The sequence below is a fragment of the Lissotriton helveticus genome, chromosome 7, assembly GCF_964261635.1.
Source record: "Lissotriton helveticus chromosome 7, aLisHel1.1, whole genome shotgun sequence".
In the NCBI taxonomy this organism is placed as follows: Eukaryota; Metazoa; Chordata; class Amphibia; order Caudata; family Salamandridae; genus Lissotriton; species Lissotriton helveticus.
In genome coordinates, this window is record NC_136068.1 from 1,858,997,586 (window position 1) to 1,859,021,798 (window position 24,213).

A 24,213-nucleotide genomic window follows, 5' to 3' on the forward strand; every position below is an offset into this window, starting at 1 on the left:
TAGTTTTTGCTGGCTTAGATGCTTTGGGCACTTTCCCACGGTTGATCGGTGTCAAAGTGCAAGTGCTCCCTCTATAAATTGCTGTTACAATTGGTTCTCCCTGTTTGGCATTTTTTATTTACTGGTAAGTCCCCATTAAAGTGCACTGAAGTGTGTGAGGGCCTGTAAATCAAAAGCTACTAGTGGACCTGCAGCACTGATTGTGCCACCCAGATGAGTAGCCCTGAAAAGGTATCTCGGACCTGCCACTGCAGTGTCTGTGTGCATTTTGTTAACTCTCATGTCGACGTCCTGAAAGTGAAATACTGCTAATTTAGTTTTTTCCTGTTGAAAGGCTATCTTGCCCCATGGAATAGAATGAGAAATGCTTTGGAACATCTTACAAGTATAACTTCCCATTGGGACAATACAGAGAAATAAAGTTTAGGCTCTTTGAACTCAGAATTTAATAACTAATCTATTAGTAAAGATGGTTTTTAAATTGTGTGTTTGAAAATGACACTTAAGTATGCATTTTCTTGGTTAACCATTCTGTGTGCCTCTGCCTGTTTGTGTATTGACTGTCTGGTTTTGGAGTGACAGGAGCTGGGGATGTGCATTCACTGTAGCCACTAGGGGTGTTTAGGTGTGCCTGGCCCTTCCTGAATGGGGCTTAGCTGTATTTAGAGTAGAAGGAGGAGATTTCCTTGCACCTGAAAAAGGCCTGTCTCTCTTGCACAATGCTGTCTCCCCCCCCTGTGGTCATACTGCACCAGTGAGTACAAAACCGGTTTGGATTGGGCTCAGAGACCCTTGTACAAAGAGAACAAAGACATTTTGGGGTATACGTATTAGACCTAAAACCCCAGAACTTTACATTACTTCTGGACTCAAGAGGAACCTTTGCCAAGGAGAAAAGCTGAAGAGCTGTGAGGAAGAGTACTGTCCCTTTCCTGTGTCCTGGGTGGGGTTGGCCTGCAGTTGCTGTTTCTGCCAAGGAGAGGACAAGACTGAAACTTTGCTTTGAACCTGCTTGAAGATCTCCAAGTGCTTGTGTGTGCTGGCCTCCTGTTCTGAAGTCTCGGGGACAGAAAGACTTCACCCCCAGCTCCCCTAAACTCTGTTGCTGAGAGTTCTGCCCTGATAGAGGGTGCATGTTCCAGTTCTGGGCCTCTCGAGGTTGTTCCTGCTGTTGGGAGCTGGAAGAAACCTAAAGAACTGAAGAAATTGATGCATCGCACTTCTTGCAGCTGTTTTTCTGACCTAGACTGCTGTGCGAGAAGAATCTCCACACATTACGCGCTGCTGCCAAAACTGACACAACGCCTGTTGCCGCTGCAACAACAGGCGCATTGAGGGATTGCAGCTGTAAAACCGATGCAGCTCTGCTCGATGACATTCTGGATTTCCACGCATCATACCTGTGCGGCAAGTTTTCCTGACAGCACCCGCTGACCAGAATCGTCTTGGAGTCAAAGCATCACTTCCCTCTACAGACTAGATTTGACGTATCACTTCTGGGTGCAGCAGAATTGTTGCATCTCCTTCCCATGGTCTCAGCAACTGACGCATCTCTTTGTTTCTCAACACTTCCCATCTCTGCGGCTGTTTGGCCTTATGAATTTTGGCGCATCTACAGGTACTCTGTAAGAAATCACTCATCTATAGTTTTCTATGGCCCCAGTTGTTTGAAACCTTTTTAAAGTCATATTCTTATTACATGTATGTTGGATTTTTGTCGTTTTGGTCTTGTTGAGTTTAGATAAGGATACTTTATTTTTCTAAACTGGTGTGGTGTCCATTTGTGGTGTTATCACTGTATTACTGTATGTTTTAAGTACAAATACTTTATACATTGCCTTTGGGATAAGTCTGTCTGCTCGTGCCAACTACCCAGGGGGTGAGCAGGGGTTATCGAAGTGTTTAATTCCCTTACCCAGACTAGAAGCCAGGGTCCCTATTTGGACAAAGGTACCTACCTCTGCCAACTAGAGATCCCTATTTCTAACAATTGCACTCTATGCCACTGTACTCTCCACCACTGCATTCTACTCTGTACCACTCTGCTGTACGCTATTCTATGCCAGTGAGCTGTATGCCACTACACTGTATGCCATTCTACTCTGCATCACTCCACTCTACGCCACTGCACTTCAAGCCACTCTAATCTCCTCTACACCACTGCAATGTACCCTGCGTCAATCCAATCTACCCTGTGCCACTCTACGCCACTGCACTCAATGCTACTTTACTCAAAATTAAAGCCCCATACGCCATTATACTCTGCACTACTGCACTCTACACAATACATTCTACACTATTGCACTCTACTCTTTGCCACTCTACTCTGCACCACTGTACTCTATGCACTGTACTCTGCATCACTGTACTCTACATCACTACACTCTACGCCACTGCACTCTACACCATTGCACTCTCCGACACTCTACAACACTGCATTGTACTCTGCACCAGTCTATTGTACGCCACTCTACTGCACTTTATTCCAATGCACCTGACGCCCCTACACTCTACGCCATTCTAATCTAGTCTGTACCACTGCACGCAGAATACAGCACACATAGAAAGAAGAAAAAAACAAGGAGAAAGAAAGATATTTCTTCTTGGGTACGCCTCTCCTCTGGTACGTTCCAAAGTTAACCTGTTCTTGTAAATCTGGGACTACGTCAAAATCCCACCCACATAACACCCATGGAAACTAATCTCTGGCGCAGAGTAACAATGCAGCGATTTGCACTGTGCTAGATTACTAGAGATTTAGGAAGCCACTCAGGACCACGCAAGGTGGCCTTGTGTGGCTTCATAAATCTGATTCTACCTTTGCTTCGAGGGGGCTCATAAACATGGCCCCCATATGCTTTTTTGCAGTGAGTGTTCTCTGCAACGACCAGCGTGGAGACCTCAGGCACTAAAATAGGAGAACTTGTTTTTGCCACTGAATAGGAAGGTGGTATACGGTAGGGCTTTGGGGAATTTCGACTGTTTGATGAGAAAGTTTAAGGGAAGGTGCGGTTGCGACCAGAGGTCCCCGCAGGACACTCTCCACTTTGTTTTATTATGCCCCTTTTATTCGTACCCACGGACAATGTTTTTAAAAGCAATTTTAAGGCAAGGTAGATTTGACCAGGCAAAGGTGGCACTTTTATTTCTGAAATTGTCAGCAGACCCATTGACACTATTTTGCACAGTAAACTTTTTAAGATCGGCCGCGAGATTGAGGAATACTAGAGGTGAAGATTAACCATTGATGATCTCCGCTAGATCTCCGCTAGATGAATGAATGTGCGGTCGCATCCAACATTCCTCAGGATTTCTGTTTGCACTGCATAAATTATTTATAAATATGACTTTGCTAAGGCCTGGAAGACTTTTTAATGTATTTGTTTTTATGATCGTTTTCTAACTTCTATGTAACTTTTTATGATACAAATGTCTTTTTTATGCACTTTGTATGGTATTGTTTTTATACCGAATAAAGTAATCTGATGATGATGATGAGAAAGTTTGGTGTTTTTTTGGGACGGCACCTCGAGAGTATTTTACAGACACAAGCGGCATTTAATATCATTGTCAATGAAAAATAAATGGAAAAAATACGAAATCTAAACATTTTCCCCCTTTATAATGCAAACAGCAAATACTATGAGAATGCACGTTAAAAGTATTTTAGCGCAGTTTGTACTAGTCCAACATAAGGTCGGAATTGCAATGCTGAAAATAATGGACAGGATGTTACACGAAATAATTTTCAATTCCGTTTGGAATCCGAAATAATCATGAACAAAAGAACGGTTTCTTTCTCAAGGACGGACCTGTAAAAAAAGAAATTGCAACACAACCGTAATGAAAAGAAAAGCCGCGCTGTCCCTGTTCGGCGCGATTGCGAGCCGCCTATGGAATGCTGATGTTTCCCTGGGGCGGCGCGTGCTGGTCTGACAGCCCGCGCGCGGCCCGGTGTTTGTTTGGGTGACGCTTCTGTCTGCACGTGAGCGAGAGACCCCGCCCACCAGCAGGAGCGCTTCAGAACATTCAGCGGCGCATGCGCGATGGAGCCGACTGTTAGTCTGCGCATGCGCACGTCATTTCACACACCTGGAAGTAGTAGCTTGCAAGAGCTTGTTGACTTGGAAGATCCTCACCCCGCGGACGGGGCCCTCGAACCCGCGTCCTCCGGGCACGGGGCTTCCTCGGTCGGCCCTGTCGGGCACCTGTCTGCTCTACCGACTCCTGCCCCCTGAGATCTATTCTTGTCTCTCCTGGAAAACCACCAGCTCTCTGGCCAGGGAGCTCACCTGTCAGTGCTCAATGAAAATGTCCCGAAAAGAGACCGCGCAGGTGAGCACTGTTTAATCTATATGGTGCATATATTGTAAATCCTCGGTCAGAGTTGTCATCATCAGCCTTGCTCATGTTGGGTAGGTCTGTGGATGTTGATTGTTGAGGTTGGTGACGCTGGTGTTGTGCAGATGTTGATTGTTGAGGTTGGTGAGGCTGGTGTGCAGATGTTGATTGTTGAGGTTGGTGAGGCTGGTGTGTGTCATGTTGTAGCCATTCGCTGGGCGGCACATCAAGCACAGGACGCAGGTTAGTAGGGTTTATCCTTTATTAGCATATTGTACAGCTACTCGTCAGTGCGTCCGTCCTCGTCCCTGTCCTGGTCATTGTGTGTCCTCTTCCTGTCCCGTCACCGGAACTGGTGTCCGGTGACGACCTGGTCACTCTCCCATAGGACCCACAGGGTCCTAACGCCCTACTGTCGGTCGCCCCCCTTATCAGGACATGACATCTCCCCCCTTGTTGCAAACAAATGTTCATGACACATTTATCATAATCACTGTCGCCCACCATTGACAGTCCACATTCACAGGTACATTAATGAAGGGGAAAGAACGAAAAGAGAGAGAGAGAGAGAGAGAGAGAGAGAGTACTTGTCATTATACATTTCTTCAATGAGTCTCTGTTGTTTACTGCATGCCCTTCGTGAATCTAGTGTCTCCATCGCTTCCTTGTCCTCTATCTTCTGCCTTCCATGTGGCTGCAGTTGTCGCTGCCATTTCTTCTTTCTCCGCCTTCTTTGTCCTTGAAATGCTATCTCTTTCTTGTTATTCGTTGTTTGTCGTAGACAGCCGTTATCATTAGTCCTGGCCCTGCGGTGCCTCTTTCCTTTATTTCCCTGGTGGCGCTTGTCCACTTTGCTCATTGAATGTCTTTGTCCTTTCTTTTTGCTGTTCTTTCTCCTGCGGTATGTCTTTGCGTGTTGCTCCTTTTTACCCCTTTTTTCTAGGCTCTCCTTGTCCTTTTAGCCTTTTTTTTTTCTTCTTCTTCTCCTGTTATTCTCCTTATCCTTTTAGCCTTTTCTAGGCTCTCCTTGTCCTTTTCTCTTGTGTCCCTTTTGTGTCCTTTTTTTTTTCTTCTCCTGTTATTCTCCTTGTCCTTTTAGCCTTTTCTAGGCTCTCCTTGTCTTTTTAGCCTTTTCTAGGCTCTCCTTGTCCTTTTCTCTGGTGTCCCTTTGTGTCCTTTTTTTTCTTCTTCTTCTTCTGTTATTCTCACTGTCCTTTTAGCCTTTTCTAGGCTCTCCTTGTCCTTTTAGCCTTTTCTAGGCTCTCCTTGCCCTTTTCTCTTGTGTCTCTTTTGTGTCCTTTTTTTTTTCTTCTTCTCCTGTTATTCTCCTTGTCCTTTTAGCCTTTTCTAGGCTCTCCTTGTCCTTTTCTCTTGTGTCTCTTTTGTATCCTTTTTCCTTCTTCTTATTCTGTTATTCTCCTTGTCCTTTTAGCCTTTGCTAGGTTCTCCTTGTCCTTTTCTCTTGTGTCCCTTTTGTGTCCTTTTTTTCTTCTTCTCCTGTTCTTCTCCTTTTCTTGTGTCTCTTTTGTTGTCTTTGTGTCTCCTTTTTCTCTCTTTTCTGTTTCTTTTGTCCCTTCTTTCCTCGTTATTTTACTCCTCTTTCTTCTTTCTTCTTTTCTTTATTGCCTTGTAACTTCTCTTTTGCTCTTTCCTTGTCCTTTTGCAATCTTTGTCCTTTTATTTCTCTTTGTTGTTCTGCTTTCTTTCCTTTTTGTTTTCTTTTCTCTTCTCTTATTGCACTGTCTTCTTTCTTTTTCTTATTGCTCTTTTTCCACTTGTGCGCTCTTTTGCCCGCTATTTATCCTTTATTCTTCAATCAAGACATTTATTTCCTTTGTCTCCCTTTTCAGGCCTTTTTCCGTGCTTATCTTTCTTTTCTTCTTTATCTTCTTTTTTCTTTCTATCTTTTCTTCTTGCTCGCGTTCTCCTTAATTCACCTTGTCTTATGTTCTTCTTCTTCTTTGCCCTTTGCCTGGCTTTGAAATGGCTGCTCTGTTCTGTCCTTTGATCATTTCTTGAGTCTCTATTTCTTTCTGTATGCTATGTTGTGCTCCTTTTTCATTAATTGTCTTTGTACTTATTTCTTCTCTTTTATCTTCTTTTGCCCCTTGTTTTTCTTCTTTGTTGTTTTGTTGTGGGGATCTTTAGTCCCTTTCTCCCTCTGTTTACCTTTTTTTTTTTTTCGTGTTCTTTAATTGTCTCTTCTTTAATGCTCTTTCACTTATTTTTGTCTTCGCCTGGCCTTGAAATGGCAGCCCCGCTGTTTCTTATGGCTTCTTTCTCCAATGTCCCATTTAAAATGGCCTCCGTTCTCTCGCGAGATTTCGCGATCGAAATCTCGCTTTTCCTGACCTCATGATGGCCTCCTCATTTGTTTCCCACTTTCATTGGCTCAGCCGCCTGACTTAGTGATGGCCGCCGAGACTCCTAAGCTCTCGCGGGACCTCGCGCCTTCTTTTCAAAGGCCCGCGCTTGTTCTCAGCGCTTACCGCACTCTGCTGCATCTTTCCACCGTCGTTGTCTGGTGGGCTCCCGCGTCGCTCTTCCCGTCTTCCATCTCCTTGCGGCGCATCCAGGGTGCGCACCTCTTTTTTTCACGATGGTGCTGAACACACGTCGATCCGTTTCTTTCCCTCGTCGCCAGTGTCATGTTGTAGCCATTCGCTGGGCGGCACATCAAGCACAGGACACAGGTTAGTAGGGTTTATCCTTTATTAGCATATTGTACAGCTATTCGTCAGTGCGTCCGTCCTCGTCCCTGTCCTGGTCATTGTGTGTCCTCTTCCTGTCCCGTCACCGGAACTGGTGTCCGGTGACGACCTGGTCACTCTCCCATAGGACCCACAGGGTCCTAACGCCCTACTGTCGGTCGCCCCCCTTATCAGGACATGACAGTGTGCAGATGTTGATTGAGGTTGGTGACGCTGGTGTGGTACAGATGTTGATGAGACTGGTGTGCAGATGTTGATTGTTGAGGTTGGTGAGGCTGGTGTTGTGCAGATGTTGATTGTTGAGGTTGGTGAGGCTGGTGGTGTGCAGACCAGTGCTTGAAATGGAAAAATAGAAGTGCAGGTACTCTGTACCATAGTACCTGCTTGTTTCTGAGAAGTGCCGGGACTCTCTAATTAAACATATTGCATTTCTCATGAGAAGTGCAGTGACTCTCCCTCTCAAAATAAAAAAATGCTGGTACTCAGTACCGGACAGTACTTCCCATTTAAAGCACTGGTGCAGCCCTTTTGTAGTAGTCTGGAAGCTGTGGAGATGGACAGTCAATAAATCAATTGTTCTCACACTTACATACCTCTGAGTGATTACTACACCTTTGTGTGTGTGCATGTGGACCTGAAGATTGCCTGTCCATGGATGGATAGCTAGTGGAGCTCTTTGCGGTGCAGGGTGATAAGGGTGCACTTAAAAGTCTGGGTGTGCACCTGGCAGTGCAGGTCATTTGCTCTTAGATTCCTATGTAAAGTGCGCCGCCTTAGTCCACCTTGCTGGTGGTGAGGGCCTGAGGGACGGTTCAGCTGGCTTTGAATGGAAGCCACTTGAAAATCTCCATGAGTGTGTGGCAACAGGCCTTCAACACTGACCTCAAAGCTCTCCTCCTTCAAAGACACTTCCAAATTTATATCATCTGAAGGAAGTCCTTCCATTATAGAAAACTCTGTTCTACATGACTATAGAAGTGCCTTCCCAATGTGTTCTTGTGATTTGAGAGTCTGCCATTTATTGCAGTACTATACTTCTACTTCTATTGTGTACTCCTTTGTAACATGCACACGTCACTTTCCCTCTTGTAATGTATCGATTTCTACCTCTTGTACTTTGTTTGCTCTTGATACATGTACAACTGCCACCATTGCCTCATGTTACGTAACGACTTAACTCGTTCTTTGATATCTGATTGTCTATCCATGGAGTCCTGGAAAAAAATCCCATGGTTATTGTACGTTTCCAATTTCTTAAAGGACCTGAATCGTACATCCTACTTCACGGAGCCCTCCTCATCAGCTGATATCAGCAGAGGTGCTTTAAAAAATCTTTGCTTAAATCATCTAAGGGAACTTCGCCTCTCCAGCGAAGTTTCCAAGCAAACTAACGTGCAAGTACTAATGGTCCAAGTCTCCCCTGGTATTCAGCCTTATCTTACTTTTTATCTTTCCAATTTTGAGAAATATGTACTAACCAGGTTTTGTTTTAACTTATTTTTTCGTCTTGTTACTTTCCCCACTGAGTCAAACTGGTCTCACGACTTGATCAAATGCCCGTGTATCTTCCCAATCGACTATCCACCTCACTCTGTTTTGCCGATATTACGAGCAACCACGTAAGCGTTGGATTATCCCTCTTCTCCGCCAAATGGGGTTGAGGACCTGTCGCCCAGCCTTTCTGGCACTCCAACTAGTAGACTCCCAATATGTAGCCAAAAACGTTGCTCTTTTCTTAAAATTTTGTTTGAAGGCACGTAGTAAAATTGGGTTACCGTCCCTCTGATTTCATGTTTATTAGATTCAATGTGTGCACTGGTTTTATACAAAGTTTTTAAACATCACTTTGCAATGTACTAATGTGTTTTAATGTAAATCTTACTTAAATTGTATGATGTACTTTTTATGATTACTAAGTGTTAATCGAATAAAAGTTTTTGATACTGATACGTAACGTTTGTTCTTGTATTTTGAGTATCTCCCATTTAGTGCATACCTCTATTTCTACTTTGTACGCTTTTGTAACATACACACGTCACTTTTTTTCCTCTTGTAAGGTATCGTTTGCTACCTCTTGTATTTTTTTTGCTCTTGATACATGCACAATTGTCACTATTGCCTTATGTTATGTAACGTTTGCTTTTGTAACATGCTGACTTGCAATTTTTCCTCATGTTTGTGAAGCGCTCTGCCACCTTCGGGTAAAGTCTGCGCTATATAAAACGCATAAATAAATAAATAAATAAATAAAACAGTAGGCAGGGTCTTTGTTCACTTCGCCTGTCCTATCGAGCTGGTTGTCTACTATTATTCAGATGTTATTTGTATGGGTCAGTGGATTGAGTGTGGGTCAGTGGATTGAGTGTAGGTCCGAGATCACCAGACCCCAGGGTGGAGTCACATAGCGAGGTGTCTTTTACCTCAAAATCTAATTACACCCCATCTCTTCACCAAACTGAAAATGGAAAGCTGCGCCCCCACAGGTCTGTTTCCAAATTCACTGGAGTCTGCAGAGGGGCTAGAGCTGGCCTCAGGAGCTTGTTGAGGAGGTCCCGTTACATGACACTGGGGGTCAGTGAGTGGAGAAGGATGCTGTCCGGTGTCTTTTACCTCAAAATCTAATTACACCCTGTGAGAAGTTGGCCTGATGTGCAGTGCTCACTATTCTAGTGATCACTATATATCAGTCCAAACAACCCTTATTGATGATTGGTTGTAAGTCAACCTTATAGACCAGCTATCCTAGTAGCATGGATACGAGCAGTCTAAGGCTAAGACTCTAGAGGGCGTGTTAAGCCAGCTGTTTTACCATCACATTACCCCTTGAACACCCAGTGAAAGGACACCACACAAGTGTTATGAAAATAAACAATGTATTTATTAGAATCACAACAACCCTGTACTCTTTATGAGGACAGGGTGCTAAGCACACAACAAAACTCTTACGAAAATACTTTTAAGTTACCACGTTACACAAATGCCCGAGGGGCACGAAAAACCATATACGCTAAAAGTGGAATGCGAATTACTAGCAGGTAAGTAACAGTTCTAATAGGCTTTGGAATCGCTAGGACTGGACTAGGGAATCGTTAGATTATTACTAGGAGGCCCAGGGGACTCGGGTGCAGAGTGTGCACTCTCACGCGGGATGCGGGACAAAGTCTATGGAAGCTAGAATTCACAAAGTTAGTGTTCACGGGCGAACCCGACCTGGTAGGGAGAAAACGACAGTGGATCCTGACCCTTGGATAGTGAGGCTATGCTGGGACACCGGAGTGCCGAAGTTACCTAGCCCAGGGGCTGCAGCTGCATAGGTCTGAAAAGACGTCGGGGATCTCGTTGCCGGACCAGGAGCCTGGAAGAAGGAAGTTGCTGGCAGGCGACCAGTGAAGGAAAGTTCGATGGATCCAAGCCTGGATCAAGGAAGAAGAAAACCTGAAAGCAGAGGGGACCAAGTTCTTGAATCACTAGCCAGTGATTAAGTGGGCACCAGGATGGCACCGGGCGAAGTCACCGCAGTCAGGTGAGTGGGCGCTGCTGGACTCTGCAGTCTCTCGGACCAGGAGGCGTTGTCGGCGACCAGGATGGAGGTGCGAGCTGTCCCACGAAGGATGAAGTCGTTGGCGTCGAAGTTACCCAGGATTGGGCAACAAGCCTTGGCTAATTCAAGCCCACGCGGTGGACTCAAAATGGCGTCTTGAGTGGACCAGGAGGGTCCAGGGTGCTCCTCTTCTGGGAGGGAGCAAGGGCCAGTCTGGAGCAACCAGACCAGCAGCAGAAATGTCGTCGGGCGTCGTCAGGAAGGCCACAAGCCAGCGGGCTAGTAGCCAAACAACGCGGTGAGCAGTAAAAAGCAGAAGGGCCCCACGCAGATCGTGGAGATGCTGGGGGGCTGCTCTTCGGTGCTGGAGCTGCTCAGGGTGGGGGCTTCTCGGACCCCAAAGCACTCACCAAGAATTCACTCGGCGGGCTTGCTGTGCAGAAGTCGTGCAGTCTTGGCGATGGTCGGTCCCTTGAGGTCTCGTCGCACCCACGGTTCTCAGCTGGGCTGTAGAGGTGGGTAGAGGTCAGAGGTGCCAGGGAAGCCGGTTCTCGTCGAGCTGGGCAGTCGGATTCCGGAGGAAGGACTTGCAGCAGACCGCAGTGTTCTTAGATGGTGCCTGCGGATGCAGGGTGACTACTCCTTAGTCACAAGGGAGAAATCTTAGGAAGAAGTCTTGAGTTCCTTTCGCAGAAAGTAGTTTCAGGATTCAAAGATGATCTGATTTGGAAGGGGGCCAGTCTCTACCTTTATCCTGTAAAAAGGGGCTGGCACGCGACTAAGTCCTGCCCTATGGGTGGGACTAGGAGGGGGGTGGTTACACCCACTTCCTTGGCGGGCTTTTCCCCAGCACAGGGTCTGGAGTGACCCTGGAACTGGTTCCAGCCAGCCTATGCACAGTGAGCACCGGGGTGCCACGTGCAGTCACCTTCCTCTAAAGCCCTGCCTACCTACAATACACAAAACCCTGTCTGGGACGGTGCTGGCACCGCCCCTGGCAGGAAACCCTTTGTCCCTATCTCCTGCTCTGGGAGGACTCCCAGCAGCAGGAGGGCAGACTTGTGTCTCGGTGGCAGCATCCATTTTGTGGATGCTAAGGCTCTGTCTGACTTTTAACCGGGTTATAGGTTACAGGCATGTCGTGTCCCTCTAGAAGGGTGGAATGCTAACCCCGTCGCCAGAATTGGCGAGGGGTTAGTATTCCAATTCGTATGACACCTTACTCGACATGTTTTGATAAAGCGATACCAGAGTTGGCACATAACCGCGAGGATTATAATGCACTTAAGAGTATATGGTATGCGATATCATGGAAACGGCTAAGGGATGGATCCCGAAAGCCGCAGACAGGCTCAGCTCATGCCAGAGCACCATCTCACACGATTCCAAGCACTCTGCCTTCAGGATTGTTAAGGCCTGCCATAGGAGTGACTGATAGGAGATCTGTGTGTCCATTTTAGGGTTAGATATAGGTATACTATATCTAAAGCAAAGGGTGAGTACACCACCTTGCCCCAGCTGTCGTGCAGCCAGTTGTGTCAGTTTTAGTTAGTCAATCCAGGGGTGGCACAATACGTGCTTCAGCCCCTGGGAGACTTCTGGGTGCACCTCAGCCCTGGGTACAGGGACTTGGAGAGGGCCCAGTGCCAATTCAGTACCTGGGTACAATTTGGATAGAGAGAACAGCTAGGCTGTGGGTCTGATTAGCAGGCCCACAGCCAGGGAAAGTCGTAAACCAGTGCAGCAAAAAGCAAAAATCTGGGTGATCATAGGATTGCAGACCCTACTCTCCTACATGACCCCCCCCCAAACTTTGGGACAATAAGCTAACCTTGACCAGGTGAGTCTTCTTGCTCTAAGTGGAAATACCTGGAGAGCCCATCAGCATTGCTGTGATCAGTCCCAGGTCTATGCTCCACTGTAAAATCCATCCCCTGTAGGGAAATGGACCACCTAAGCAGTTTGGGGTTTTCACCCTTCATCTGATTTAGCCACAAGAGGGGCTTATGGTCTGTCTGAATGGTGAAGTGAGTGCCAAACAAGTAGGCCCTCAGCTTCTTCAGGGCCCAGACCACAGCAAAGGCCTCCCTCTCAATAGCTGACCAATTTTTCTCTCTGGGTGTCAACCTCCTACTAATGAAAGCAATAGGCTGATCATTACCATCAAAATTCAGTTGAGACAGAACAGCTCCCACACCCAACTCAGAAGCATCTGTTTGGACAATGAATGGCTTGGAGTAATCTGGACTCTTGAGGATAGGTGCTGTGCACATGGCCTGCTTTAGGTCATTGAATGCTTTCTGACAGCTTGCTGTCCACTGAACTTTCTTTGGCATCTTTTTGCTTGTCAGGTCATTAAGGGGGGTCACTATGGACCCATAATTTCTGACAAACTTCCTATAGTACCCAGTCAGGCCCAAGAAAGCTCGAACCTGAGTCTGGGTGATTGGAGGAGTCCAGTCCTTGATGGCCTGTATCTTACTCTCCAGTGGCTGAACCTGGCCTCCACCTACAAGGTGGCCCAGGTATACAACCTGTGACTGCCCTATCTGGCACTTTGTGGCCTTGATAGTGAGGCCTGCCTTTTGCAGGGCCTCTAACACTTTCCTCAGGTGGACCAGGTGATCCTCCCAGGTGGAGCTAAAGACAGCAATATCGTCAAGATAAGCTGCACAGAAGTCATCCAGCCCAGTGAGGACTCGATTCACCAACCTTTGGAAGGTGGCAGGTGCATTTTTCAGTCCAAAGGGCATTACCACAAATTGATAATGCCCTCCAGGGGTAGAAAATGCTGTCTTAGGTTTGGCTTCCTCAGCTAACCTGATTTGCCAATACCCAGCTGTCAAATCAAATGTGCTTAAGAAGTTGGCAGAAGCCAATCTATCTATAAGCTCATCTGCTCTTGGTATTGGGTGGGCATCAGTCTTAGTGACTGCATTGAGGCCTCTGTAGTCTACGCAAAACCTCATCTCTCTCTTACCACCCTGGGTGTGAGGCTTTGGCACTAGAACTACTGGGCTAGCCCAAGGGCTATCTGAGGGCTCAATGACTCCCAGTTCCAACATTTTCTGCACTTCAGTTTTGATGCAGTCTCTAACATGATCAGGCTGCCTGTAGATTTTACTCTTGACAGGCAGACTGTCTCCAGTGTCAACATCATGGGTACACCAATCAGTTTGGCTGGGTGTCAGAGAGAACATATGTCGAAAGGATTGCAGAACTTGCCTGCAATCCTGTTGCTGATGTTCAGTGAGGCTGCCACAAAAGACAACACCATCAACTGACCCATCATCAGGATTCTGAGTGAGCAGGTCTGGGAGAGGGTCACTCTCTTCCTCCTGTCCCTCATCTGTGGCCATGAGCAAGCTCATGTCCTTCCTGTCAACATATGCCTTGAGCCTGTTAACATGGAGCACTCTGAGAGGGCTCCTGGGAGTTCCAAGGTCCACCAAGTAGGTAACCTCTCCCTTTTGCTCAATGATGGTGTGGGGCCCAGACCATTTGTCTTTCAGAGCTGCTGGGGCCACTGGCTCCAGCACCCACACCTTCTGTCCTGGCTGGTACACAGTCAGTACAGCCTTTTGGTCATGCCAAGCTTTTTGAAGTTCCTGGCTGGCCTCAAGGTTTTTAGATGCCTTCTCCATATACTCAGCCATCCTGGAGCGGAGACCAAGTACATAGTCCACTATGTTGGTTGCAGGCTTTTTGAGAGGTCTCTCCCATCCTTCCTTCACCAAACACAGGGGTCCTCTTACAGGATGCCCATACAGAAGCTCAAAAGGGCTGTAGCCAACCCCCTTCTGTGGGACCTCTCTGTAAGCAAACAAGAGGCAGGGGATCAGGACATCCCATCTTCTCCTAAGAGGTTCAGGTAGTCCATGAATCATCCCTTTCAGGGTCCTGTTGAATCTCTCAACAAGCCCATTGCATTGTGGATGATAGGGTGTGGTGAACTTGTAGTTCACACCACACTCTTTCCACATGGCAGTCAGATATCCTGACATGAAGTTTGTACCTCTGTCAGAAACGACCTCCTTAGGGAAACCCACTCTGGAGAACACTCCAACTAGGGCTCTTGCCACTACAGGGGCTGTAGTGGTCCTAAGGGGAATAGCCTCAGGATACCTGGTGGCATGGTCCACCACCACCAGTATAAACTTGTGTCCTGATGCTGTCTGGGGTTCCATTGGACCAACAATGTCAATCCCCACTCTTTCAAAGGGAACCCCCACCACAGGTAGTGGTATGAGGGGGGCCTTTGTTGTGCCACCTGACTTGCCACTGGCTTGGCAAGTGACACATGAGCGACAAAACTCCTTGGTATTCTCATTCATATGGGGCCAGTGAAAGTGTGAGACAAGCCTGTCCCAAGTCTTTGTCTGACCTAAATGACCTGCAAGGGGAATCTCATGGGCCAAGGTGAGAAGGAAACCTCTCAGAGACAAGGGGATGACCAGCCTCCTGGTTGCACCAGGCTTGGGGTCTCTTGACTCAGAGTACAGGAGTCCATCTTCCCAGTATACCCTGTGGGCACCTGTGGCATTCCCTGCAGCCTCAGCAGCAGCCTGCTGTCTGAGGGGTTCAAGGGAAGGGCAGCTCAACTGTTCCTTCCCCAGGTCTGCTCTGGAGGGTCCCCCTGAGCCCAGAAACTCAACTTGATCAAGTTCAAGCTCTTTAGGCTCAGTTTCCCTCAGCTCTTCTAGATCAGCCTCCTCAGAGACTTGATCCTCAACCTGGGGCAAGGGGGAAGGCAAAGCCTTACCCTTACTGCTCTTCTTCTTGGAAGGTGTCTGGTCCATAATTTCAGGATCCAGCACCTGTTCAGTGGGGCATCTTCTGGCCTGTGACCTAGTCACAGCAAGCACATGTGCTGGCAAGCCTAACATCTCCATGTGAGTCCTCTGCTCCACTTCTGACCATTGTGATGACTCCAAATCATTGCCCAACAAACAATCAACTGGGAGGTCTGAACTGACTACAACTTTCTTTTGTCCCTTCACTCCACCCCAGGAGAAAGCCACAATTGCCACACTATGACTAGTAGTGACATTGCTGGCATTGGTCACCAGGAAATCAGTACCTGGCATGATCTGTCCAGGGTCCACAAAGTTAGGTGTCACCATGGTGACACTGGCACAAGTGTCCCTATAGGCCTGAGCCATTTTGCCATTAATCAAAGGTGTCTGCCTGTATTTGCCCAAAGTATTGGGACTTATTTCAGGGGACATATCCACATCCCCTGTACAGACAAGGACAGCCTGAGTGAGTGTGCCAACTAAGTTGTCAGACCCCTCAGTACCCAAGGTTAACCCAACTAATGCCTTGGGAGTGACACTACCACTACTGACTGTACTAGGGGGTGCAGTTGCTTTAGGAGCTGTAGTGGTAGGAGTTTGTCCTCCTCCTCTTTTGGTGCACTCACTAAACCAGTGAGATTTACTTTTGCAGTACTGGCACCACCTTTTGGACTGGCCTTCTTGAGTCTTCTTCTTCTGGGAAGCCTGACCCCCACCCTCTTTGGTTTGTTGGGGACCTGGTGAAGACTTCTGGTCATTTTGCTCATTCTTAACATTACCCTTCTGGTCTGCTTTCTTCTGACCACCCTGGTTCTGGTTCTGGTTCTGCTTGATCCTTGTCCTGACCCATTTGTCTGCCTTCTTTCCCAATTCTTGGGGAGAGGTCAGATCTGAATCAACAAGGTGCTGGTGCAGCAACTGGTTCTGACAATTGTTCAAAATTTGTTCTCTCATCATTAGATTATACAATCCTGTGTAATCTGTAACCTTGCTACCCAGCAACCAGCCCTCCAAAGCCTTAGTGGCACAATCCACAAAATCAGACCAGTCCTGAGACTGAGTTTTCTGGGTGTCTCTGAACAGCAGCCTGTACTGCTCAGTGGTTAAACCAAACCCATCAACCAGTGTATTCTTCAGGACTTGGTAATTGTTAGCATCCTCCACTCTTGTAGTGAGGAGCTTATCTCTACCTTTACCATCAAAGGAGAGCCACAGTATAGCTGCCCACTGACTCTGGGGAATGTTCTGCACAGTGCAGGCCCTCTCCAGAGCAGCCATCCATTTCTGGATGTCATCCCCTTGCTTGAAGGGGGGCACTATTTTAGTCAGGTGTTTAGTATCTAAACCCTTCTCTCTATCTCTTGGGAGATTGCTGCCACCAGTGGGAGCTAGCCCACTCATCTGCTGCTCTCTTGCCAGGGCAAGCTTCTCTTTGGCCAGGGCAATTTCTTCCCTTTCAATCCTCAGTTCAGCTTGTCTCATCCTAGCTTCATGCTCCTTTCTCTGAGGGGAAGTAAATCTCCTCTGTGGAGGATTCCTTCTCCCCTGAGAAGAGGCATTAGAGTGCAGAGATCTATTGGAGTCCCTAGAAAGAGATCTATCTCTCCTAACTCCAAGGTTAGGCCCACTTCGGGTTAGTACTGGGGGGCCCCCAGATCCTAGCCCAAGTAAGTCTAAGTTGGTCCTAGTTAGCCTTCTGACTACCTCAAGACCTTTGTCTACCTCATCCCCAGAGAGTACCTCCTGATCCTCCTCCTCAACTGCTGAATCAGTGTTGGGGAGGTCTGGATCCCCAGAGGTTCCCTCTAAGGCTGGCATGCTCTCATGTAACTGAGAGAGCTTTCTGGCATCATATGTCTCTAAGAGACCTATCAGAAAGGGAAGGGTGGGGTTAGACCCCTGCTTCAGTTTCCTGGAGACACAGAGTTGCCTCATCTCCTGAAAATTGAGAGCTGCATATCTTGAAGCGACCTGTGGAGGGTCAAAGCTGACCAGGGGAGTCTCAGTAGAGTCCCCCTGAGTCGACATGCTTTTCTAGTGAGGTGTAAGTGGTGCACTTACCTACACTATATGTTTGCCTACTGATCCCTTGCTAGAGTTGTAGTTTAGGGTGTGCTAGGCCCTAGGAGCTACAACAGCTGGTTCAGTAGAACTCAGAGTATTCTAAGCTAAGTTATATGTACCTTTAGTACTTATGTGATCTTTCACAAGATATTCTTAGGGCATGTGTGGTAAAACAACAGCAAGCTCAAATCCCAACCGCTGCTCACCAATGTGAGAAGTTGGCCTGATGTGCAGTGCTCACTATTCTAGTGATCACTATATATCAGTCCAAACAACCCTTATTGATGATTGGTTGTAAGTCAACCTTATAGACCAGCTATCCTAGTAGCATGGATACGAGCAGTCTAAGGCTAAGACTCTAGAGGGCGTGTTAAGCCAGCTGTTTTACCATCACATTACCCCTTGAACACCCAGTGAAAGGACACCACACAAGTGTTATGAAAATAAACAATGTATTTATTAGAATCACAACAACCCTGTACTCTTTATGAGGACAGGGTGCTAAGCACACAACAAAACTCTTACGAAAATACTTTTAAGTTAGCACGTTACACAAATGCCCGAGGGGCACGAAAAACCATATACGCTAAAAGTGGAATGCGAATTACTAGCAGGTAAGTAACAGTTCTAATAGGCTTTGGAATCGCTAGGACTGGACTAGGGAATCGTTAGATTATTACTAGGAGGCCCAGGGGACTCGGGTGCAGAGTGTGCACTCTCACGCGGGATGCGGGACAAAGTCTATGGAAGCTAGAATTCACAAAGTTAGTGTTCACGGGCGAACCCGACCTGGTAGGGAGAAAACGACAGTGGATCCTGACCCTTGGATAGTGAGGCTATGCTGGGACACCGGAGTGCCGAAGTTACCTAGCCCAGGGGCTGCAGCTGCATAGGTCTGAAAAGACGTCGGGGATCTCGTTGCCGGACCAGGAGCCTGGAAGAAGGAAGTTGCTGGCAGGCGACCAGTGAAGGAAAGTTCGATGGATCCAAGCCTGGATCAAGGAAGAAGAAAACCTGAAAGCAGAGGGGACCAAGTTCTTGAATCACTAGCCAGTGATTAAGTGGGCACCAGGATGGCACCGGGCGAAGTCACCGCAGTCAGGTGAGTGGGCGCTGCTGGACTCTGCAGTCTCTCGGACCAGGAGGCGTTGTCGGCGACCAGGATGGAGGTGCGAGCTGTCCCACGAAGGATGAAGTCGTTGGCGTCGAAGTTACCCAGGATTGGGCAACAAGCCTTGGCTAATTCAAGCCCACGCGGTGGACTCAAAATGGCGTCTTGAGTGGACCAGGAGGGTCCAGGGTGCTCCTCTTCTGGGAGGGAGCAAGGGCCAGTCTGGAGCAACCAGACCAGCAGCAGAAATGTCGTCGGGCGTCGTCAGGAAGGCCACAAGCCAGCGGGCTAGTAGCCAAACAACGCGGTGAGCAGTAAAAAGCAGAAGGGCCCCACGCAGATCGTGGAGATGCTGGGTGGCTGCTCTTCGGTGCTGGAGCTGCTCAGGGTGGGGGCTTCTCGGACCCCAAAGCACTCACCAAGAATTCACTCGGCGGGCTTGCTGTGCAGAAGTCGTGCAGTCTTGGCGATGGTCGGTCCCTTGAGGTCTCGTCGCACCCACGGTTCTCAGCTGGGCTGTAGAGGTGGGTAGAGGTCAGAGGTGCCAGGGAAGCCGGTTCTCGTCGAGCTGGGCAGTCGGATTCCGGAGGAAGGACTTGCAGCAGACCGCAGTGTTCTTAGATGGTGCCTGCGGATGCAGGGTGACTACTCCTTAGTCACAAGGGAGAAATCTTAGGAAGAAGTCTTGAGTTCCTTTCGCAGAAAGTAGTTTCAGGATTCAAAGATGATCTGATTTGGAAGGGGGCCAGTCTCTACCTTTATCCTGTAAAAAGGGGCTGGCACGCGACTAAGTCCTGCCCTATGGGTGGGACTAGGAGGGGGGTGGTTACACCCACTTCCTTGGCGGGCTTTTCCCCAGCACAGGGTCTGGAGTGACCCTGGAACTGGTTCCAGCCAGCCTATGCACAGTGAGCACCGGGGTGCCACGTGCAGTCACCTTCCTCTAAAGCCCTGCCTACCTACAATACACAAAACCCTGTCTGGGACGGTGCTGGCACCGCCCCTGGCAGGAAACCCTTTGTCCCTATCTCCTGCTCTGGGAGGACTCCCAGCAGCAGGAGGGCAGACTTGTGTCTCGGTGGCAGCATCCATTTTGTGGATGCTAAGGCTCTGTCTGACTTTTAACCGGGTTATAGGTTACAGGCATGTCGTGTCCCTCTAGAAGGGTGGAATGCTAACCCCGTCGCCAGAATTGGCGAGGGGTTAGTATTCCAATTCGTATGACACCTTACTCGACATGTTTTGATAAAGCGATACCAGAGTTGGCACATAACCGCGAGGATTATAATGCACTTAAGAGTATATGGTATGCGATATCATGGAAACGGCTAAGGGATGGATCCCGAAAGCCGCAGACAGGCTCAGCTCATGCCAGAGCACCATCTCACACGATTCCAAGCACTCTGCCTTCAGGATTGTTAAGGCCTGCCATAGGAGTGACTGATAGGAGATCTGTGTGTCCATTTTAGGGTTAGATATAGGTATACTATATCTAAAGCAAAGGGTGAGTACACCACCTTGCCCCAGCTGTCGTGCAGCCAGTTGTGTCAGTTTTAGTTAGTCAATCCAGGGGTGGCACAATACGTGCTTCAGCCCCTGGGAGACTTCTGGGTGCACCTCAGCCCTGGGTACAGGGACTTGGAGAGGGCCCAGTGCCAATTCAGTACCTGGGTACAATTTGGATAGAGAGAACAGCTAGGCTGTGGGTCTGATTAGCAGGCCCACAGCCAGGGAAAGTCGTAAACCAGTGCAGCAAAAAGCAAAAATCTGGGTGATCATAGGATTGCAGACCCTACTCTCCTACACACCCCATCTCTTCACCAAACTGAAAATGGAAAGCTGCGCCCCCACAGGTCTGTTTCCAAATTCACTGGAGTCTGCAGAGGGGCTAGAGCTGGCCTCAGGAGCTTGTTGAGGAGGTCCCGTTACATGACACTGGGGGTCAGTGAGTGGAGAAGGATGCTGTCCGGTGTCAACACAGGCCGCTGATCCACTGTGTCACGGGTGCCCAGTAGTTCTAGGGTTGAGGTTGAGTTCTTCTCGGTGCAGCACACCTCATTCCACTGAGATGGAGCCTGAACAAATTCAGCTTCAGGGTCGAGATCTGCAGTGGCCCCCTGGCGACCACAGACCTGCTACCACTCCGGTCACGCTCAAACCAGGGAGGGGACCAAAGACGCTATAAGTTCTTGATGGTAACTGAGAGAATGCACTGCAACAGCAGGGCACCACTGGCTTAGCTCCAGGCAGTGTCCACAACGTAGGTACGGTTCAAGTGGACTTGTTTAAAGTTCATTCCACTTCTTGAGGGCAGCACCGTTGCTAGGTAACTGTTGCTTGATTTCTTCTCTTAGCACACTCCCCTTTGGGGAATCACCTCCGCACCCCTCTCTCAGTGGGCCAGGTGGACTCCTTTCCAAATGTCTCCCACACCACTCCTCTAGCACATACCTGCAGATTACTTCAGGTAATGTTCCCTCACCTCCGGGAGACTGGCTTTCAAGCACACCAGCCCTGAATCTCGGATGGTTCCCTTACACTCTTTGGACGGTCACCCACACTGGTGACCGTCCAAAGCATTTTTGTGTGATTCAGCCTTATATTACTTTTTCATATAAGGATTGTTATGGGTCTGCTTCAAGACTGGCAGTTTTCTTTGTGTTTCTGTCAACTCCACAGCAGACACAGGACACTATTTAAAATCTGACTGGGAAGTTACCCCATCATAAACGTGCTGTATGTCCCTTCTGCTGTACAGGACTTTCAGCAGAGGGGACATCTTCCAAGTTTTGATGGAGTACACTGTAAAAAGGGCCCATCGTGTTTATCTTCAGGTGATAATTCATCAGCAGGGGACTGCTGAGTGGAGTCACCAAGTAGAGCTTCCATAACACTAGCATCAAGAGTGAATCCCTCCCACCAGCCTTTTAAGAGCAGGAACTCTGGTGGGGGTGTCAGACAAAAGGCAGGCGCTGACTTTAAATGTTCATTCTGTGTTATGAAAGAGGCCGCTGTCTCCACCTCCCCAGATCCACCATCTGTACTAATAGGAGTACATCAAAAAGGGACAATTAAGATGGGACGCCGCCAAATTGTCACTTCTGCACTTTCATTAGGGGCCCTGTCTCCATTCTCTCACACTTCAGAGTCTCTTGCTTCACAAAAGCCAAGGGAATGCAAGCCATTGTCAATGCTAGTCTGAAAAGCTACTTCTGACATACGAATTGCACAGCATTCAGTCAGGGACAATCCACAATGGATTTAGCTGACTGCTACATATAAAGCTGCTAGTACTGTCCACATGCCCCTACTCACAGAACCACACTGAAGCCATTGCAACAAACATATCATTTTCTTCTTATTCGGAACAAATTTAAGGTAGTTTTTTTGGGGGCGTGAAGGAATTCTGAATCTAACAGTCCTTGCCTCATATTTCAGCTTTACTTACTGATCAGTATGCGCACTATCTTATTACAAAGTAGGGAATAGAGAAGATAATTTCAAAGAAAACAGAATAATGGAACGGTGCACTGCGTGCTGCGAGGAGAAACATGGTCTTGGACTGCCGGCCACCTCCCCCCTTAAAACACTGACTGAATTACCCAACTCAACCAGTCGACACATGGGGGTCTTTGGAAGTCAAGGGGGGGTACAGGGCCCCCCCCCCGGCCGTATTTATTAAAATATAAAAATAAATCAAAAATTTTAATCAAATAAACATTTCTGACAATTATTAAAATGCACACTTTTCAGAAGATTAGATTGACATCCGTTTCGACATGGTATGATGGGCTAACCTTAACAAATAGCTAGTACAGCGTGTTTCCTAACGTAATCTAATCATCCTGAAAATTAAACTGCATTCTAATATTTTTAATAAAGTCCTACGGCAAGGTCGCCAACCGGTGTCAGATCCTTTTACAGCTGCGCTCTCACGTTGAAGATGCGCATGCGCAACCCAGGGCACGTTACACCCACGTGCGCTCCCTGAACTCCATTTAACCATAACAGGAGGGCCCAGACACTCGCGCACCTTAGTGACGTCATAGTGTTGTGAGGGGTGGCTACCAGCCTGAGGAAAGCGTAGACTCCCTCCCCCGCACCCTTTAAAACGGGATATCATATCCTGCCCCTGAAGTTCTGAGAGAGACCAATGGCCCCTCCCGCGGGCGGCCCCTTTCGTGAATGGGTCCGCCCCCCCGTAAGGACCTTAAAATGCTGCTCACCGATTAATGACCTTACCGCCAGACACACATAATAAATACGACATTGCTATTCTAAAAGGAAAAAAGGCCTAAGGAGAAAATTGTTAATACACAGCAAAGCACAAAACATATACATATACAGATACTCCTGTAAGCGGGAAAAAGGCCTAAGGAGAGAATTAGTTAAATATCACGGCACTGCACAAAATATTTACATCTGTTCTACCTTCCAGTAAACGGGAAATTCAAGGCCTACTGGATCAAACCCCCTAAACCTATAGTCCGGCACATTGACAAACCTGATTCTTACCATTTGCCAGGCCCCAAGGTCTGCTAACAAGGGATGGAGGGTGGGGAAAATTACACGGCCCCACGGTGGGGCGAGGAGCGAGCCTGGGAGCGCGGGCACAAAGAGGCCGCTTCCCGCGCTCCCCAGGCTTTTAACCCTTTCGCCGCCGCGACCCCGCCCCCTCGCCCCGGAAGCACACCAGTACTTCCGGGGCGAGGGCGCGGGGCAAGCGGCCCCGAAAGGGACGGGGTGTGGGAGGGGCCGGGCCCCGCCATGCTTGCGTGGGGGCCTATTGGCCCCCCCTTGTATCATGGTCTTGGACTGCCGGCCACCTCCCCCCTTAAAACACTGACTGAATTACCCAACTCAACCAGTCGACACATGGGGGTCTTTGGAAGTCAAGGGGGGGTACAGGGCCCCCCCCCTGGCCGTATTTATTAAAATATAAAAATAAATCAAAAATTTTAATCAAATAAACATTTCTGACAATTATTAAAATGCACACTTTTCAGAAGATTAGATTGACATCCGTTTCGACATGGTATGATGGGCTAACCTTAACAAATAGCTAGTACAGCGTGTTTCCTAACGTAATCTAATCATCCTGAAAATTAAACTGCATTCTAATATTTTTAATAAAGTCCTACGGCAAGGTCGCCAACCGGTGTCAGATCCTTTTACAGCTGCGCTCTCACGTTGAAGATGCGCATGCGCAACCCAGGGCACGTTACACCCACGTGCGCTCCCTGAACTCCATTTAACCATAACAGGAGGGCCCAGACACTCGCGCACCTTAGTGACGTCATAGTGTTGTGAGGGGTGGCTACCAGCCTGAGGAAAGCGTAGACTCCCTCCCCCGCACCCTTTAAAACGGGATATCATATCCTGCCCCTGATGTTCTGAGAGAGACCAATGGCCCCTCCCGCGGGCGGCCCCTTTCGTGAATGGGTCCGCCCCCCCGTAAGGACCTTAAAATGCTGCTCACCGATTAATGACCTTACCGCCACAGGCCAGGTAGTTTACCGACTATCTGGCCCCCCCCACCCGCCTACACTGAAAGGTCATAACTTCATAATCCAAAAACCCTCTACCCCTGCTATTTAGTTCCCTATCCCTAGGGCATCCCCGACTCTGTCCACTGGACCCCCCACCCTG

At 48.2% G+C, this 24,213-nt stretch overlaps 1 protein-coding gene across 1 annotated transcript in view; it reads left to right on the forward strand.

The window, feature by feature from the left end:
* Positions 1–4,088: 4,088 nt before the first annotated feature.
* The window catches only part of LOC144770840 (uncharacterized), a 129,437-nt gene continuing 109,312 nt past the window's right edge, over positions 4,089–24,213 (forward strand). The window contains exon 1 of the mRNA XM_078655623.1: positions 4,089–4,335. Within this exon, the coding sequence (XP_078511749.1) occupies positions 4,306–4,335 (30 nt within the window). The 5' untranslated portion in view covers positions 4,089–4,305. The remainder of the gene's footprint in view (positions 4,336–24,213) is intronic.